The sequence below is a fragment of the Delphinus delphis genome, chromosome 2, assembly GCF_949987515.2.
Source record: "Delphinus delphis chromosome 2, mDelDel1.2, whole genome shotgun sequence".
Lineage (NCBI taxonomy): Eukaryota > Metazoa > Chordata > Mammalia > Artiodactyla > Delphinidae > Delphinus > Delphinus delphis.
The window spans coordinates 146561153-146581684 of NC_082684.1; the positions used below are offsets into that span (position 1 = coordinate 146561153).

A 20532-nucleotide genomic window follows, 5' to 3' on the forward strand; every position below is an offset into this window, starting at 1 on the left:
GCCTGGTATCGTGTCAGCGCAAGAAATGCGCTATCCTAATAAGTCCTGAAACAGCGCCCTGAGGGTCAGTATTATCGTCCCTGTTTTATAGGTGAGGAAATTAAGCCTTTGAAAAGATGTGTGAGGTGAAGCGGGACTTGAACACAGTGTCCCCTGACTCTAGAACCCATGCATGGTCCACCACTCGGCTCAGAGGTGGAAATTTCTCCTTCAGCCCTCTCTTCGTTGCCACTGCTCACTCACATGGTCCACTCGTCTTCTCTCACACGGTGTTTCAGGGGTCTTTCACTGACCAGCACGTTTCTTGTCTCTCCTTAAAAACACCCTTTACACTCGACGCCATCAGCCTCTGAGAACCCACCAGTCCGATCCTGTGGCTTCCTGCTCAGCAGCTCTTCCTGGTCAGCCTTCGCGCTGTCTACACTGTGGCCTCACACTGCTTCTAAACCTTCTTGCGCTCTAATCCCTCCTCTCCCTCCCCTCCTCCTTCTGTACCGGCCAGCTGTCAGATGGCTTAGACCCCTCCTGCATGCTGTTGCTCAGTCCCTGTCTCCCTTCCCCTCTTTTTTTTTTTTTTTTTTTTTTTTGCAGTACGCAGGCCTCTCACTGCCGGGCCTCTCCTGTTGCGGAGCGCAGGCTCAGCGGCCATGGCTCACAGGCCCAGCGACTCCACGGCATGTGGGATATTCCCGGACCGGGGCACGAACCCGTGTCCCCTGCATCAGCAGGCGGACTCCCAACCACTGCGCCACCAGGGAAGCCCTCTCCCTTCCCCCTCTTGAAGCCTCCTTGATTGTCTCACTTGCAATTAATAGCTCAGTCTCTTTGCCCACAAGAACTTTGCGTCTATTTCTATTTTTAACAATTTTCCTACCTTTTAAATCTCAGAATTAGTAACATTTACATTTGTTTCTCACACACACACCAAATTATAAACTCCTTGAAAACGTGACCACATCTTATGCCATGTTTTTATTCCCTTTTCCTCCCATCTCCGCCCCCGCTGTGATACCTACCCAGCATGGACCTGGCCCAGAGCGGGCCTTCAGTAAATGCTTGCTGAGTTACCTGCACTGTTTGCCTAGTGCCTAAAATTCTAAAATTCCTTTTCTCCAATCTTACCACTTTTTAAAATTGCATAAGCAGCAGAGGAAACTGATTATGTTATGCTTATATTGCTTATATAAACTGCTTGTATTATTATGTTTCTATAGGACTTTCCACTTTTCTTAAATATGAGAGTGAAATTGATTTTTTTTTCCCCTTAGAGCTAACCCTCTTTTTGAAGTGACAGAATATTTATAGTATGTTTCCTTTTCATGGTTTCCACTTGAACCTTGCACACAAAGCACTCAAGAATAAACTATTCAGATATATTTCTATGTAATTTACAAGGTCTGCCTAAAAGCATAGTTATCTACATTTGTCATATAAGCAAAGTATGGACAAAAGATGAGTGAGGCAACAGAGCTCATTCACTAAGAACAGAGAGTCAGGAGCTAAGACTTTCTTAACTTGTATCTTTAGTTTCTTCACCCATAAAATGAAGACAATAATAGTAGCTTCTTCATAGTGTTGTTATGAGGAGTAAGTGAGTTAACCCATTAAAATGCTGGGAACAGTACGGGCACAGTCTGTAAATGTTAGCACCTGTTAATGAGTGAAGCAGGCAGGCTCCAAGGAGGAAAAGTGGAGGGCAGGGAAGAACCCTGAGCCAACAGGCACACAAGTAGCAGGCAGTGGCTAGACTGACTGCAGGTCACAGAATGGTCTTCTTCATTGGATCTTAAGACGGAAAGAACTGTTCATGAAGTGCCTTCACGTGAGCCTTATTACCACCATCAGTAGCTGCTTCTTCAGATGTGACAATCAGAAGTCTATGTAATTAAGTGACTAGAGAAAATGCATGAGTGATTTCATACCGTGGAGGAAATACAGACAATATACCTAGTCCTGTTTTCCCTGAAAAAGGATCTTGGGCACAGGGTAGAATACAATGAATTTTATAACGTTCATGAGAGAAATGTGTCGTCTTGTTGAATTGATTTAAACCATTAGTCTCTCTTCTCTGGGTTTTCAGAATGACATTCCAAACAAATTTGAAATGAAACTTCGCCGTGCAACTGTCCTTGAGGACTCTTACAGGAGAATTATGGGGGTCAAGAGAGCAGACTTCCTCAAGGCTAGACTGTGGATTGAGTTTGATGGCGAAAAGGGACTAGATTATGGAGGAGTCGCCAGAGAATGGTTCTTTCTGATTTCGAAGGAAATGTTTAACCCTTATTATGGGTTGTTTGAATATTCTGCTACGTAAGTACCTTTACAATGACTGTATACAGAAAGAAAATCACTGTTTTGAAAGTAACAGAGCGATGTGATGCAAGGAAAATGTACATCACAGTGTCAGAAAACGGAGACTGTAACTAATGTTGTTTCAGAAATAACTTTTTAAAATTGTGGTGAAATATACATAACATAAAATTTACCATTTTTATCATTTTAAGTACATTGTTCAGTGGCATTAAGTACAATACATTCATTGTTGTGTAACCATCACCACCATCCATCTGCAGAACTTTTTCATCATCCCAAACTGAAACTCCATACCCTTTAAACACTATCTCCCCCACTCCCTGGCATTAACCGTTCTACTTTCTGTCTCTCTGAATTTGACTATTCTCAGTACCTCATATAAGTAGAATCATACAGTATTTGTCTTTTTGTAACTGACTTCATTAGCATAATGTCTTCAAGGTTGTATCCATGTAGCAGCATGTGGTAGAATTTCCTTCTTTTTGAAGGCTATATAATACCCCGTTATGTGTATCTACCGCATTTTGTTTATCCATTTATCTTTCAATAACATTTTGGATTGTTTCCACCTTTTGATCAAAATGCCTGTTTTTAAAACCATTAAATCCAATGGTGTAATATGGTTCTAACAGAGGTAAACAACTCTGAAAAGAGGGAGATGATTTACAGTTATTTAGTCATATTAAAATTTTTGTATGAAATATAGAAAGGAACATTCAAATGTGGTTATCTTTACAGGGATAATTATACCCTACAGATAAATCCCAACTCTGGATTGTGTAATGAAGATCACCTCTCTTACTTCAAGTTTATTGGCCGGGTAGCTGGGATGGCAGTTTATCATGGCAAACTGTTGGATGGTTAGTATTAAGCCTAAAACTTTTTTTTAATGTAATTATCTGATTTCTTTCACTTGGTAATCATTTTGAATATATTTGATTTTTTGCAAGGCTTTTTCATCCGCCCATTTTACAAGATGATGCTGCACAAGCCAATAACACTTCATGATATGGAATCGGTGGTATGTCTTTTTCACTTATAAAGTATGATAGAACAGGCAAATGAATATCTTACAGGCTTACCTTTTAATAATGAAAAAACTCAATAGATGTGCCAAAATACAAATGAACATTTTTCCCCAACATTTTATTATGAAAATTTTCTAACGCATAATGAAATTGAAAGTATTTTACAATGGCTATGTGCGTATCCACCACCCAGATTACACAATTGGCTTTTTATCTATACTCACTTGTCCACACCCCCATCCATCAATCCATCCTGGTTTTTTGATGCATTTCAAAGAAAGTTGCATATATCAGTAAACGTCTCTCTAAATACTTCAACATGTTATACATCAGTTTTATGCATTTCTTGCATCAGTATTTGAATTGTGATGAATGGCATATGTTTTCAAAATGGCAGTCCAAAAGCAAGGCCTTGAGTTTAGGCTACTACAAAGAAACAGAAACCCGATAAAAAGGTGGGCTTGTAGGAGAGCACTGGAATCACAACTAACTGCTGAACAAGCATCGACAGGAAGACACTGGAACTCACCAAAAGAGATACCCCACATCCAAAGACAAAGGAGAAACCACAATGAGACAGTAGGAGGGGCGCAATCACAGTAAAATCAAATCCCATAACTGCTGGGTGGGTGACTCACAAACTGGAGAACACTTATACCACAGAAGTCAACCCACTGGTGTGAAGGTTCTGAGCCCCACGTCAGGCTTCCCACCCTGGGGGTCCGGCAAAGGGAAGAGGAATTCCTGGAGAATCACACTTTGAAGGCTAGTGGGATTTGATTGCAGGACTTTGACAGGACTGGGGTAAACAAAGACTCCACTCTTGGAGGGCACACACAAAGTAGTTTGTGCATCGGGACCCAGGGGAAGGAGCAGTGACCCCATAGGAGACTGAACCAGACCTACCTGCTAGTGTTGGAGGGTCTCCTGCAGAGGCGGGGGGTGGATGTGTCTCACCATGAGGACAAGGACACTGGCAGCAGAAGTTCTGGGAAGTACTCCTCGGCGTGAGCCCTCCCAGAGTCCGCCATTAGCCCCACCAAAGAGCCCAGTAGTCTCCAGTGCTGGGTTGCCTCAGGCCAAACAACCAACAGGAAGGGAACCCAGCCCCACCCATCAGCAGACAAGAAGATTAAAGTTCTGCTGAGCTCTGCCCACCAGAGCAACAGTCAGCTCTACCCACCACCAGTCCCTCCCATCAGAAAACTTGGAAAAGCCTCTTAGATAGCCTCATCCACCAGAGGGCAGACAAAAGAAGCAAGAAGAACTACAATCCTGCAGCCTGTGGAACAAAAACTACATTCACAGAAAGATAGACAAGATGAAAGGCAGAGGGCTATGTACAAGATAGAGGAACAAGATAAAACCCCAGATAAACAACTAAATGAAGTGGAGATAGGAAACATTCCAGAAAAAGAATTCAGAATAATGACAGCGAAGATGATCCAGGACCTCGGAAAAAGAATGGAGGCAAAGAATGAGAAGGTGCAAGAAATGTTTAACAAACACCTAGAAAAATTAAAGAACAAACAAAACAGAGATGAACATACAATAACTGAAATGAAAAAAACACTAGAAGGAATCAATAGCACAATAACTGAGGGAGAAGAACAGATAAGTGACCTGGAAGACAGAATGTTGGAATTCAGTGCTGCAGAACAGAATAAAGAAAAAAGAATGAAAAGAAATGAAGACAGCCTAAGAGACATCTGAGACAACATTAAACACAACAACATTCTCATTACAGGGGTCCCAGAAGGAGAAGAGAGAGAGAAAGGACCTGAGAAAATATTTGCAGAGATTATAGTGGAAAACTTCCCTAACATGGGAAAGGAAATAGCCACCCAAGTCCAGGAAGCACAGAGAGTCCCAGGAAGGATAAACCCAAAGAGAAACACGCTGAGACACATAGTAATCAAACTGGCAAAAATTAAAGACACAGAGAAAGCATTGAAAGCAACAAGGGAAAAATGACAAATAACATACAAGGGAACTCCCATAAGGTTAACAGCTGATTTCTCAGCAGAAACTCTACAAGCCAGAAAGGAGTGGCATGATACACTTAAAGTGATGAAAGGAAAGAACCTACAACCAAGATTACTCTCCCTAGCAAGGATCTCAGTCAGATTCCACGGAGAAATCAAAAGCTTTACAGACAAGCAAAAGCTAAGAGAGTTCAGCACCACCAAACCAGTTCTACAACAAATGCTAAAGGAACCTCTCTAAGTGGGAAACACAAGACAAAAAAGGACCTACAAAAACAAACCCGTAACAATTAAGAAAATGGTAATAGGAACATACATATCGATAATTACCTTAAACGTGAATGGATTAAATGCTCCAGCCAAAAGACACAGGCTCGCTGAATGGATACAAAAACAAGACCCATATATATGCTGTCTACAAGAGACCCACTTCAGACCTAGGGACACATTCAGACTGAAAGTGAGGGGATGGAAAAAAATATTCCATGCAAATGGAAACCAAAAGAAAGCTGGAGTAGCAATACTCATATCAGATAAAGTAGACTTTGATCAAGGGATCAATCCAAGAATAAGATATAACAATTATAAATATATATGCACCCAAGACAGGAGCACCTCAATACATAAGGCAACTGCTAACAGCTATAAAAGAGGAAATCGACAGTAACACGATAATAGTGGGGGACTTTAACACCTCATTTACACCAATGGACAGATCATCCAAACAGAAAATTAATAAGGAAACACAAGCTTTAAATGACACAATAGACCAGATAGATTTAATTGATATTTATAGGACATACCTTCCAAAAAAAGCAGATTACACTTTCTTCTCAAGTGTGCATGGAACATTCTCCAGGGTAGATCACACCTTGGATAACAAGTCAAGCCTCACTAAATTCAAAAAAATTGAAATTATATCAAGCATCTTTTCTGACCACAACGTTATCAGATTACAAATCAATTACAGGGGAAAAAAATGTAAAAAACACAAACACATGGAGCCTAAGCAGTGCATTACTAAATAACCAAGAGATCACTGAAGAAATCAAAGAGGAGATCAAAAAATACCTAGAAACAAATGACAACGAAAACATGACGATCCAAAACCTATGGGATGCATCAAAAGCAGTTCTAAAAGGGAAGTTTATAGCTATACAAGCCTACCTCAAGAAACAAGAAAAATCTCAAATAAACAATCTAACCTTACACCTAAAGGAACTAGAGAAAGAAGAACAAACAAACCCCAAAATTTGCAGAAGGAAACAAATCATAAAGAGCAGAGCAGAAATAAATGAAATAGAAACAAAGAAAACAATAGCAAAGATCAATAAAACTAAAAGCTGCTTCTTTGAGAAGATAAACAAAATACATAAACCATTACCCAGACTCATCAAGAAAAAGAGGGAGAGGACTCAAATCAATAAAATAACAAATGAAAAAGGAGAAGTTACAACAGACACTGCAGAAATACAAAGCATCCTAAGAGACTACTACAAACAACTCTACGCCAATAAAATGGACAACCTGGAAGAAATGGAAAAATTCTTAGAAAGGTATAACCTTCCAAGACTGAACCAGGAAGAAATAGAAAATATGAACAGACCAATCACAAGTAATAAAATTGAAACTGAGATTTAAAATCTTCCAACAAAAAAAGTTCAGGCCCATACGGCTTCACAGGTGAATTCTATCAAATATTTAGAGAAGCGCTAACACCCATCCTTCTCAAACTCTTCCAAAAAATTGCAGAGGAAGGAACACTCCCAAACCCATTCTATGAGGCCACCATCACCCTGATACCAAAACCAAAGATACTCAAAAAAAGAAAATTACAGACCAGTATCACTGATGAATATAGATGCAAAAATCCTCAACAAAATACTAGCAAACAGAATCCAACAACACATTAAAAGGATCATACACCATGATCAAGTGGGATTTATCCCAGGGATGCAAGGATTCTTCAGTATATGCAAATCAATCAATATGATACACCATTTTAACAAATTGAAGGATAAAAACCATATGATCATCTCAGTAGATACAGAAAAAGCTTTTGACAAAATTCAACACTGATTTATGATAAAAACTCTCCACAAAGTGGGCATAGAGGGAACCTACCTCAACATAATAAAGGCCATATATGACAAACCTACAGCAAACATCATTCTAAATGGTGAAAAACTGAAAGCATTTCCTCTAAGATCAGAAACAAGACAAGGATGTCCACTCTTGCCTCTATTATTCGACATAGTTTTGGAAGTCCTAGCCACGGCAATAAGAGGAGAAAAAGAAATAAAAGGAATACAAATTGGAAAAGAAGAAGTGAAACTGTCACTGTTTGCAGATGACATGATACTATACATAGGGAATCCTAAAGAGGCCACCAGAAAACTACTAGAGGTAATCAATGAATTTGGTAAAATTGCAAGATACAAGATTAATGCACAGAAATCTCTTGCATTCCTATACACTAATGATGAAAAATCTGAAAGAGAAATTAAGGAAACAGTCCCATTTACCACTGCAACAAAAAGAATAAAATACCTAGGAATAAACCTACCTAAGGGGACAAAAGACCTGTATGCAGAAAACTATAAGACACTGTTGAAAGAAATTAAAGATGATACGAACAGATGGAGAGATATACCATGTTTTTGGATTGGAAGAATTAATATTGTGAAAATGACTATACTACCCAAAGCAATCTACAGATTCAATGCAATCCCTATCAAATTACCAGTGGCATTTTTCACAGAACTAGAACAAAAAATCTTAAAATTTGTATGGTGATACAAAAGACCCCGAATAGCCAAAGCAGTGTTGAGGGAAAGAAACGGAGCTGGAGGAATCAGACTCCCGGACTTCAGACTATACTACAGAGCTGCAGTAATCAAGACAGTATGGTACTGGCACAAAAACAGAAATGTAGATCAATGGAACAGGATAGAAAGCCCAGAGATAAACCCAAGCAACTATGGTCAACCTATCTATGACAAAGGAGGAAAAGATATATAATGGAGAAAAGACAGTCTCTTCAATAAGTGGTGCTGGGAAAACTGGACAACTACATGTAAAAGAATGAAATTAGAACACTCCCTAACACCATACACAAAAATAAACTCAAAATGGATTCAAGACCTAAACGTAAGACTGGACACTATTAAACTCTTAGAGAAAAACATATAAGAACGCTCTTTGACATAAATCACAGCAAGATCTTTTGTGATCCACCTCCTAGAGTAATGGAAATAAAGACAAAAATAAACAAATGGGACCTAATGAAACTTAAAAGCTTTTGCAAAGCAAAGGAAACTGCAAACAAGATGAAAAGACAACCCTCAGTATGGGAGAAAATATTTGCAAATGAATCAACAAAGGATTAATCTCCAAAATATATAAACAGCTCATGCAGCTCAATATTAAAAAAACAAACAATCCAGTGAAAAATGGGCAGAAGACCTAAATAGACATTTCTCCATAGAAGACATATAGATGGCCAAGAAGCACATGAAAAGCTGCTCAACCTCTCTAATTATTAGAGAAATACAAATCAAAACTACAATGAGGTATCATCTCACACCAGTTAGAATGGGCATCATCAGAAAATATACAAACAACAAATGCTGGAGAGGGTGTGGAGAAAAGGGAACCCTCTTGCACTGTTGGTGGGAATGTAAATAGATACCGCCAGTATGGAGAACAGTATGGAGGTTCCTTAAAAAACTAAAAATAGAATTACCATATCACCCAGCAATCCCACTGCTGGGCATATACCCAGAGAAAACCATATTTCAAAAAGACACATGCACCCCAATGTTCATTGCAGTACAATTTACTGCATGGACATGAAAGCAACCTAAATGCCCATCTACAGATGAATGGATAAAGAAGATGTGGTACATATATACAATATACAATGGAATATTACTCATCCATAAAAGGGAACGAAATTGGATCATGTGTAGAGACATGGATGAATCTAGAGACTGTCATACAGAGTGAAGTAAGTCAGAAAGAGAAAAACAAATATCGTATATTAACGCATATATGTGGAACCTAGAAAAATGGTACAGATGAACCGGTTTGCAGGGCAGAAATTGAGACACAGATGTAGAGAACAAACGTATGGACACCAAGGGGAGAAAGTGGCGGGGCGGGGGGTGGGGTGGGGCGGCGTGGTGGGATGAATTGGGAGATTGGGATTGACATGTATACACTGATGTGTATAAAATGGATAACTAATAAGAACCTGCTGTATAAAAAAATAAATAAAATTAAATTTTAAAAAAAATGTATTATACTTATATTCCCTAGTGGATTAAAAAAAAAAAGCTCACCAAAGAAGGCTTATGCAAGGAATCAAGAAGTTGATGACTTATTTTGACCACCTGAAGTGGCAACCTGGGTCCATTAAAAAAAAAAGACACATGCACCCCAATGTTCATTGCAGCACTATTTACAATAGCCAGGTCATGGAAGCAACCTAAATGCCCATCTGCAGATGAATGGATAAAGAAGATGTGGTACATATATACAATGGAATATTACTCAGCTATAAAAAGGAACGAAATTGGGTAATTTGTCGAGATGTGGATGGATCTCGAGACTGTCATACAGAGTGAAGTAAGGCAGAAAGAGAAAAACAAATATTGTATATTAACGCATATATATGGAACCTAGAAAAAGTGGTACAGATGAACCATTTTTTGCAGGGCAGAAATTGAGACACAGGTGTAGAGAACAAACATATGGACACCAAGGGGGCAAAGTGAGGTGTGGGTGGTGGTGTGATGAATTGGGAGATTGGGATTGACATATATACACTAATAGGTATAAAATGGATAACTAGTAAGAACCTGCTGTATAAAAAAATAAATAAAATATAAAAATTAATAAAAGAAACAGAAACCCAAGGATTAAATCCTTGACCATAACTTTGTAACCTACGCTGAATAGCATCACACAGTGTGTGAACACGTGGATTCCGAGACCTCGTCTGTGTTACCAAGTCCCATTTTTGTGACACATTATTTGTGTGAACAGTATAATTCTTCATAAATCATAAAATTGCACAGTTACTGGCGTTGGTTCACTGAAGTTTTGTATTGAATTTGAGATTTTTCTTCAACTTGGGCCAGGTATAAATAACGGCCTCCTCAGAGCTGCTTAAACACTTCAAACACAGTCTCACAGGCCACGTGAAACAGGTGTTGAGTGCTCCTGAGTGTGCACGGCTGTTAGGATTCATGTCAAAACTGACCCTTCAACTGGATAATAAAATCTGTACCTCCACTACTTCCAAACAGAGTTAGACTTCGAAACTTTTAAGCAGGCACCAAGTTGTTGATATATGCACTTATACTTACTGGTCATTCATCTCTTTGTAACACTTGTGTGTGTGTGTAACAGATGTCCAACTGACCTTTTCATCTTTTGTCCAATTATTCAGACCCTCAGCATACTTTCTCTGCAGGTTCAGGTATCTTCTTTCTATACACAAATTTTAAATATGCAATCTTTCCCATTTAGGATAGTGAGTATTACAATTCACTAAGATGGATTCTTGAAAACGATCCAACAGAACTGGACCTCAGGTTTGTCATAGATGAAGAACTTTTTGGACAGGTTTGTAAATTTTGATTAATTAAAATGGTACATAAATTGTGGAACTTTAGAACTTAAGTTTAATAACTTAAGTGAAATGTCATAACTTAAGTTTAGATGTTAAATAATGCATGTACTCAACATATTTCTGCACTCTATTTTTAAATTTATTTTCCAGTAACGAAAGCTGTCTCTCAGAAAGAATTTCTGCTTCTTTAACATTTGACTCATTCCATATTTATTTTAGTAAAACTAATATTTCAAGTTTTCTTAGCTTTTGAATGGATTTAATTTAAAACACCAGGTTTCTGGTATAACTATCATATTTATACTTAATTTTTTTCACTAAAATAACATATCAAGGTATCATGCTTAATTTTAGACCCATCAACATGAGTTGAAAATCGGCGGGTCAGAAATAGTCGTCACCAATAAGAACAAAAAGGAATATATTTAGTAAGTATTTTGTTGTAAGTATTTTACTCTATTTAGTAAATTATTGGAAATAATTTTATACTTCTTTCTGGGAAGACTCTTTGTACCTTTTTTCTCTTACCCCAGAGTCAGAGCCTCAATGTTCTTTTTCTCTTTCTGTAACCATGTCATATTACTCACTCATGTTCATGTTTTTGCCTTGGGCTTAGCTAGTCTTTATTTTTTGTTTCTAACCAGAATACATGTACCTTAACAGTTTTTCTTGTTTCCTGTGAAAACGATGAAATGTTTTGTTTGTTTTAGTCTTGTAATACAATGGCGATTTGTAAACCGAATCCAGAAGCAAATGGCTGCTTTTAAAGAGGTACTCATTTTGTTTCCTCTTCTATAACTTCAAAGTACAGTCCGTAAGTTTTAAATATTGGGCCTTATCATGTCAGAGAAAAAGTAGTATATGACTTTTTAAAACCATTTTAAATTCATTTTCATACTGACAAAATATTAAATGAATAGATGTTGAGTTAAAATGCAATCATTCAAGAAATCCATGCAATAAACTGTCCTCCTTAACATAGATCCCCCTCAGCTTTCCCAGTCCCACTCCTCTCACCTTAAGTAACCTTGAGTGAACAAAGGAACAAGAGTGCTAGAGGGATGGTGGAATATACTATTTGTTTCTTTTCCTAAATGGGGTCACATCATACATGTTGGTTTGTGACTCACTTTCTTCACTTATCAAATACTTATTGGAGGTCTTTACCTGTCAAGATATATAGCGACCTTTCTTTGTGGCTGCCTTTTATTCATACTGTAAATTCATAAGTGATTTAAACTTGCCAATTGATAGACATTTAAGCTGTTGTCAGGGCATTCATTTCCTAAGCTAACTAAAAGTCTTCTGTTAAATATTTATCACATACTTTTTCATTTATTCAACATTGAGCACTGACTGTGTCTGGTGCTATGCGAGAGGCAAAGAGACATAGGTCCTGCTGTCAAGGAGCAGAGACTCTAAAGGGGGAAATGGACAGAGGGAAGCCTGCAGTACTAGGTGAGCAGAGAAGAGAGGTAGAAACCAGAGCAGAGAGAGGTGGAGGCAGGGGAGGGGAGGGCTCGAGGGATCGGCCAGCCACAAAGGAAGGGGAAATGCAATTCTAAGCAGAGGGAGCAGCACCTGTGAAGTGTGGCAGTAAGACAGACTGGGCACACGTTAGAGAGAATACAAGCCATTGCTGTACTGGATAAGAGGATGCAAGAGGTGAAATTAAGCCTGGAGAGATGGGAAGAACCAGATGATGGGGGCCCTGTTTGTTCAGAGTTTTCTCTGAAGTCCAGTGAGGGAAGAAGGTGGCATTAAAGGCTATTAACAATAGAACACCAGGATTCAATGTATTGATACATTTTGGTCAGATCATTCTGGAAGTGGTATGTAATGAGCTAGAGAGGGCAAGACGAGCCGCAGAGGCTAGTTGGAAAGTGCTGCAGTAATCCCGGGGAGAAATGGTAAGGGCAGTGGGAAGAAAGCTGTGTGGGCACGTGAGTGGCTCTCAGGAAGGGAGATCTATAGCTTAGGGTGATTTAAAGGATAGAGATCTGGGGGTCCTCTGCATGTGTGTAGTGGAGGTGTGGACTAGACAAGATGGAAAATTCAAAAGAACAGTAAGAACGGTGAGAGTGGATGGCCACACGTGGGGATGTGGGAACACCAACATTTAAGGAATGGACAGGAGAAACGGAGACATCAAAGGAAATCAGCAAAGGCAGACAGACATAGGAGGAAAACCATCAACAGCAGAGTTTCAAGAACAAAGGTGTTGTCAACAATATCGTAGTGCAGAGAAGTCAAATAAGATAGGGAACTAAAAAGCATGTAGTAGATGTAGCTGCAGAGCTGTCTTTGAGTTTCTCCAGGACACCTTCAGGGAAGCATTGATGAAGAGGTCAGATTGCAGTGGTTGAGGGATAGATGGGGGTGAGCGAGGGGGTTTGGAAATGCATAGTAACACTGTCCAGAGTGTGGAGAGCAGAAAGAGGGGCTTGCTCTCTTGTTTTGTTTTTAAGGTAGATAAGGCTTGAACAAATTTAGATGCATCAAGAGTGAGCTCATAAAGGTTTAGTGATGACATCCTTGAGGAAGCAGATGAAGCACAGAGAGGAAATGGTCCCTCTCTCCACAGCAGTGGGGAGGAGGCCCTCGTGGATGTTGGTGCTGGTTGGTATGTGGGGATGCAGAAGGTTGAGGGAATTCCATCCTGCAGAATTGCCTCTATTTTCTCTCTCAAGTAGAAATTACCTGCTGTAAAGAAGGGGTGACATGGAGGAGGAGGAGGCTTAAAAATTGTGGGGAAGTTTTAAAATAGCCACTTTGAGGAATCAGTGAGAGAACAGACATGTATCCTTTCTTGCCAACACTGAAATGTCAGTTAAGAGCCCATGAATGTATAGTGGAAGAAGACGAAGTATGGGATTGTCCATTGACCCCACTGACCTGGATTTTAAATATATTCTTTCTACTAGGGATTTTTTGAACTGATACCACAGGATCTCATCAAAATTTTTGATGAAAATGAACTAGAGGTAAGAAATATTGTTCATATCTTAAAACAGGACTTTTGTTCCCATTATTTTTCATGTCTACAGTTTGACATTTCTTATTACGTAGCTTCTGATGTGTGGCTTGGGAGATGTCGATGTGAATGACTGGAGAGAACACACAAAGTACAAAAATGGCTACAGTGTAAATCATCAAGTCATCCAGTGGTTTTGGAAGGTAATGGAAAGCTTCTATTTTCATAAATTACTCTTCAGTAGATTCAGTCATATCTAACTATACTAGTGGATCACATAGGGATACGACAAAAAATATATATAGCCCTGCCAAAATTATCTTTGATGTTGTACTGTATACGTTTACCTTCTGGAATATGGTTCCAACCTCCATGCATATTTTTAGATGCGTAAAATGTGCAGCATGTTGTAAGCGGCAGTGACAGCTGAGATAAGCACTTGATTCCTTACTAAAGTTGGGACTCTTCAAGGGAACTTGTACTAACCTGCAGTGTATTCTCTGGGACTCCTGCATGGCTCCTTGGAATGTGATTTTCCATCTTGTACAGAAATGTGTATGCTACTCAATAATACCAGTAAATAACAATTTTTTAAAAGCCGTGAGTCACATCTGAGAGGAAATGTTGTCACTTTATTAGGCTATAATCCCATTCTAAAGAGTTACCATGTAGCCTTGGAAATGAAGTTTCAAGAACTTTGTGAACCACCCATAAGCACAACTTGAACTAAAAGAAACATGCAAATTTCATAAGTGATCATTAATGCTCTAACTAACTTCTGATAGCATATTTTTCAGGATAGTTTTGTTACCGTTTTTTCCCAGTGATGTTCCTAAGTGCTGCTTTTATCTCTTGCAGGCTGTTTTAATGATGGACTCAGAAAAAAGAATACGATTACTTCAGTTTGTCACTGGCACATCCCGTGTGCCTATGAATGGATTTGCTGAACTGTATGGTAAGGATTTCCATCGATCATTAAAAGATGGAGCTTATGGCAGTTGTCTTTTTCATGGCTGACTAGTCTTCAGGCTTCTATCATTTATACAAATATTTAGCTTAATTTTAAAAATTAAGATTTTAAAATGATTATAATTCGATACACTGAAGTAGGTCAAAATAGATGTACACCTTCTAATCAGATAGCAAAGGAGAAAACTGCAAACATGAAGTGACTCAAGTTACTTCCCGTTCTTGAATTTTAAATTTGATTCCCACCCTGCATTCCATTGCAGAAAAAGCATTGCCTGTAGTGTGATGGTTTAGGGCAGGCAGCGTGTAAAGTTCCACAGGGTGTTAATAAGCGTACAACAAAACACAGAGAGTATCGTAGTAGAGTACATTTGGGGGAAAGAACGGACTAAATGAAGTTAAATATTCTGTTTATTGGAATGACATTTACTTGCTTTTAAAGATACCAAGAAGAACAAATCTTTCAGAGAAAGTAGAGCCAAGATTGGAGCCCTACTGTCCCCTCCTTGGTCAACCTGGTTTCCTTGTTAAGCTTCATTTATATCTGTTTGCAGAACCTGTCAAGCAGTTGCCACTTCTCCACCTAGAGTAACCACTCCCAGTAGGAAGGCTGAGACAAGAGCTTTGCTGCTCACCAATGTGCTCATTGGAAAGACAAATCCAGTTAAGCAGGGCAAACACCCCTTCCATCTCTAGATCCAGTGCCCTCTTTTATGCAGCCCAGGCCTACAGCCGTCAACTGATATAATGAATTTTTTGGAATTTGGGGGAGATATCCCACACACAGGTCCAGAGTTATTAGTGTTAGACTATAAATTCAAATTCTTAAGGGTTTACAAAAGAAGTAGAAGTTGCTTCAGAATGTTAATATTGCAGTGCAGTATTATCTAGCCAATAAAAAGTACGTTACATTTTTTTAACATCTTTATTGGAGTATAATTCCTTTATAATGGTGTGTTAATTTCTGCTGTATCACAAAGTGAATCAGGTATACGTATACATATATCCCCATATCCCCTCCCTTTTGTGTCTCCCTCCCACCCTCCCTATCCCACCCCTCTAGGTGGTCAGAGCACTGAGCTGATCTCCCTGTGCTGTGCGGCTGCTTCCAACTACCTATCTATTTTACATTTGGTAGTGTATATATGTCCATGCCACTCTCTCACTTCGTCCCAGCTTACCCTTTCCCTTCCCCATGTCCTCAAGTCCATTCTCTACGTCTGCAGTTTTATTCCTGTCCTGCCTCTAGGTTCTTCAGAACCTTTTTTTTTTTTTTTTTAGATTCCATGTATATGTGTTAGCATACAGTATTTGTTTTCCTCTTTCTGACTTACTTCACTCTGTATGATAGACTCTAGGTCCATCCACCTCACTACAAATCAATTTCGTTTCTTTTTATAGCTGAGTAATATTCCATTGTATATATGTGCCACATCTTCTTTATCCATTCATCTGTCGATGGACACTTAGGTTGTTTCCGTGTCATGGCTATGGTAAATAGTGCTGCATTGAACATTGTGGTACATGACTCTTGTTTTTGTTTGTTTGTTTGTTTTTGCGGTACGCGGGCCCCTCACTGCTGTGGCTCCTCCCATTGCGGAGCACAGGCTCCGGACGTGCAGTCTCAGCGGCCATGGCTCACGGTCCCAGCCGCTCCGCGGCATGTGGGAATCTTCCCGGACCGGGGCACAAAGCCGTGTCCCCTGCATCGGCAGGCGGACTCTCAACCACTGCGCCACCAGGGAAGCCCATGACTCTTTTTGAATTATGGTTTTCTCAGGGTAAATGCCCAGTAGTGGGATTGCTGGGTCATATGGTAGTTCTATTTTTAGTTTTTTAAGGAACTTCCATACTGTTCTCCATAGTAGCTGTATCAATTTACATTACCACCAACAGTGCAAGGGGGTTTCCTTTTTTCCACACCCTCTCCAGCATTTATTGTTTGTACACTTTTTGATGATGGCCATTCTGACCAGTGTGAGGTGATACCTCATTGTAGTTTTGATTTGCATTTCTGTAATGATTAGTGATGTTGAGCATCCTTTCATGTGTTTGTTGGCAATCTGTATATCTTCTCTGGAGAAATGTCTATTTAGGTCTTCTGCCCATTTTTGGATTGGGTTGTTTGTTTTTTTGATATTGAGCTACATGAGCTGCTTGTATATTTTGGAGATTAATTCTTTGTCAGTTGCTTCGTTTGCAAATATTTTCTCCCATTCTGAGGGTTGTCTTTTCATCTTGTTTCCTTTGCTGTGCAAAAGCTTTTAAGTTTCATTAGGTCCCATTTGTTTATTTTTGTTTTTATTTCCTTCTCCCCAGGAGGTGGGTCAAAAAGGGTCTTGCTGTGATTTATGTCATAGAGTGTTCTGCCTATGTTTTCCTCTAAGAGTTTTATAGTGTCTGGCCTTAAATTTAGGTCTTTAATCCATTTTGAGTTTATTATTGTATATGATGTTAGGGAGTGTTCTAATTTCATTCTTTTATATGTAGCTGTCCAGTTTTCCCAGCACCACTTATTGAAGAGGCTGTCTTTTCTCCGTTGTATACTCTTGCCTCCTTTATGAAAAATAAGGTGACCATATGTGTGTGGGTTTATCTCTGGACTTTCTATCCTGTTCCATTCATCTGTATTTCTGTTTTGTGTCAGTACCATACGGTCTTGATTACTGTAGCTTTGTAGTATAGTCTGAAGTCAGGGAGCCTAATTCCTCCAGCTCTGTTTTCTTTCTCAGGATTGCTTTGGCTATTCGGCGTCTTTTGTGTTTCAATACAGATTGTGAAATTTTTTGTTCTAGTTCTCTGAAAAATGCCATTGGTAGTTTGATAGAGATTGCACTGAATTTGTACATTGCTTTGGATAGTAGAGTCATTTTCACAATGTTGACTCTTCCCATCCAAGAACATGGTATATCTCACCATCTGTTTTTATCATCTTTAATTTCTTTCATCAGTGTCTTACAGTTTTCTGCGTACAGGTCTTTTGTCTCCTTAGGTAGGTTTATTCCTAGGTATTTTATTCTTTTTGTTGCAATGGTAAATGGGAGTGTTTCCTTGATTTCTCTTTCAGATTTTTCATCATTAGTGTATAGGAATGCAAGAGATTTCTGTGCATTAATTTTGTATCCTGCAACTTTACCACATTCATTGATTACCTCTAGTAGTTTTCTGGTGGCATCTTTAGGATTCTCTATGTATAGTATCATGTCATCTGCAAACAGTGACAGTTTCACTTCTTCTTTTTCAATTTGTATTCCTTTTATTTCTTTTTCTCCTCTTATTGCCGTGGCTAGGACTTCCAAAACTATGTCGAATAATAGTGGCAAGAGTGGACATCCTTGTCTTGTTCCTGATCTTAGAGGAAATGCTTTCAGTTTTTCACCATTTAGAATGATGTTTGCTGTGGGTTTGTCATATATGGCCTTTATTATGTTGAGGTAGGTTCCCTCTATGCCCACTTTCTGGAGAGTTTTTATCATAAATCGGTGTTGAATTTTTCAAAAGCTTTCTCTGCATCTATTGAGATGATCATATGGTTTTTATCCTTCAATTTGTTATTATGATGTATCACACTGATTGATTTGCATATATGGAAAAGTCCTTGCATCCCTGGGATAAACCCCACTTGATCATGGTGTATCAACTTTTAATGTGTTGTTGGATTCTGTTTGCTAGTATTTTGTTGAGGATTTTTGCATCTATATTCATCAGTGATCCTGGTCTGTAATTTTCTTTTTTTGAGTATCTTTGTCTGGTTTTGGTGTCAGGGAGACGGTGGGCTCATAGAATGAGTTTGGGAGTGTTCCTTCCTCTGCAATTTTTTGTAAGAGTTTGAGAAGGATGGGTGTTAGCTCTTCTCTAAATGTTTGATAGAATTCACCTGTGAAGCCCTCTGGTCCTGGGCTTTTGTTTGTTGGAAAATTTTTAATCACAGTTTCAATTTCATTGCTTGTGATTGGTCTGTTTCTATTTCTTCCTGGTTCAGTCTCAAAAGGTTGTGCTTTTCTAAAAATTTGCCAATTTCTTCCAGGTTGTGCATTTTATTGGCATGTACTTGCTTGTTGTAATCTCCCATGATCCTTTGTATTTCTGCAGTGTCAGTTGTTACTTCTCCTCTTTCATTTCTAATTCTGTGTCAATTTTGTTTATCTTCTCAAAGAACCAGCTTTTAGTTTTATTGATCTTTGCTATTGTTTCCTTCATTTCTTTTTCATTTATTTCTGATCTGGTCTTTATGATTTCTTTCCTTCTTCTAACTTTGGGGGTTTTTTTGTTCTTCTTTCTCTAACTGCTTTAGGTGTAAGGTTAGGTTGTTTATTTGAGATTTTTCTTGTTTCTTGAGGTAGGATTTTATGGCTCTAAACTTCCCTCTTAGAACTGCTTTTGCTGCATCCCATAGGTTTTGGGTTGTCGTGTTTTCATTGTCATTTGTTTATAGATTTTTTTTATTTCTTCAGTGATCTCTTGGTTATTTAGTAGAGTATTGATTAGTCTCCATGTATTTGTATTTTTTACCATTTTTTTCCTGTAATTGATATCTAGTCCTATAGTGTTGTGGTCGGAAAAGATACTTGATACAATTTCAATTTTCTTAAATTTACCAAGGCTTGATTTGTGACCCAAGATATGATCTATCCTGAAGAATATTCCATGAGTGCTTGAGAAGAAAGTGTATTCTGTTGTTTTGGGGTGGGATGTCCTATAAATATCAATTAAGTCCATCTTGTTTAATGTGTCATTTGAAGCTTGTGTTTCCTTATTTATTTTCATTTTGGATGATCTGTCCATTGGTGAAAGTGGGGTGTTAAAGTCCCCTACTATTATTGTGTTACTGTCAATTTCCCCTTTTATGGTTGTTAGCATTTGCCCTGTGTATTGAAGTGCTCCTATGTTGGGTGCATAAATATTTACAATTGTTATATTATCTTCTTGGATTGATCCCTTCATCATTATGTAGTGTCCTTCTTTGTCTCTTGTAATAGTCTTTATTTTAAAGTCTATTCTGTCTGATATGAGAATTGCTACTTCAGCTTTCTTTTTATTTCCATTTGCATGGAATATCTTTTTTTCCATCCCCTCACTGTCAGTCTGTACATGTCCATATGTCTGAAGTGGGTCTTTTGTAGGCAGCATGTATACGGGTCTTGTTTTTGTATCCATTCAGCCAGTCTTTGTCTTTTGGTTGGAGCATTTAATCCATTTACATTTAAGGGAATTATTGATATGTATGTTCCTATTACCATTTTCTTAATTGTTTTGGGTTTGTTATTGTAGTCTTTTCCTTCTCTTGTGTTTCCTGCCTAGAGAAGTTCCTTTAGCATTTGTTGTAGTGCTGAATTCTCTTAGCTTTTGCTTGTCTGTAAAGGTTTTAATTTCTCCATCGAATCTGAATGAGATCCTTGCTGGGTAGAGTAATCTTGGTTGTAGGCTTTTCCCTTTCATCACTTTAAATATGTCCTGCCACACCCTTCTGGCTTGCAGAGTTTCTGCTGAAGGATCAGCTGTTAACCTTATGGGGATTCCCCTGTATATTATTTGTTGCTTTTCCCTTGCTGCTTTTAATACGTTTTCTTTGTGTTTAAGTTTTAATAGTTTGATTAATATGTGTCTTGGCATGTTTCTCCTTGG

At 38.6% G+C, this 20532-nt stretch overlaps 1 protein-coding gene across 3 annotated transcripts in view; it reads left to right on the forward strand.

The window, feature by feature from the left end:
* The window catches only part of NEDD4 (NEDD4 E3 ubiquitin protein ligase), a 174820-nt gene that overhangs the window by 148236 nt on the left and 6052 nt on the right, over nucleotides 1-20532 (forward strand). For all 3 annotated transcript variants that reach the window (XM_060005929.1, XM_060005925.1, XM_060005926.1), the window contains 9 exons: nucleotides 2081-2310; nucleotides 3052-3173; nucleotides 3264-3334; nucleotides 10862-10957; nucleotides 11319-11392; nucleotides 11675-11735; nucleotides 13889-13948; nucleotides 14034-14141; nucleotides 14797-14893. In XM_060005929.1, coding sequence (XP_059861912.1) covers nucleotides 2081-2310; nucleotides 3052-3173; nucleotides 3264-3334; nucleotides 10862-10957; nucleotides 11319-11392; nucleotides 11675-11735; nucleotides 13889-13948; nucleotides 14034-14141; nucleotides 14797-14893 — 919 coding nt within the window. The remainder of the gene's footprint in view (nucleotides 1-2080; nucleotides 2311-3051; nucleotides 3174-3263; nucleotides 3335-10861; nucleotides 10958-11318; nucleotides 11393-11674; nucleotides 11736-13888; nucleotides 13949-14033; nucleotides 14142-14796; nucleotides 14894-20532) is intronic.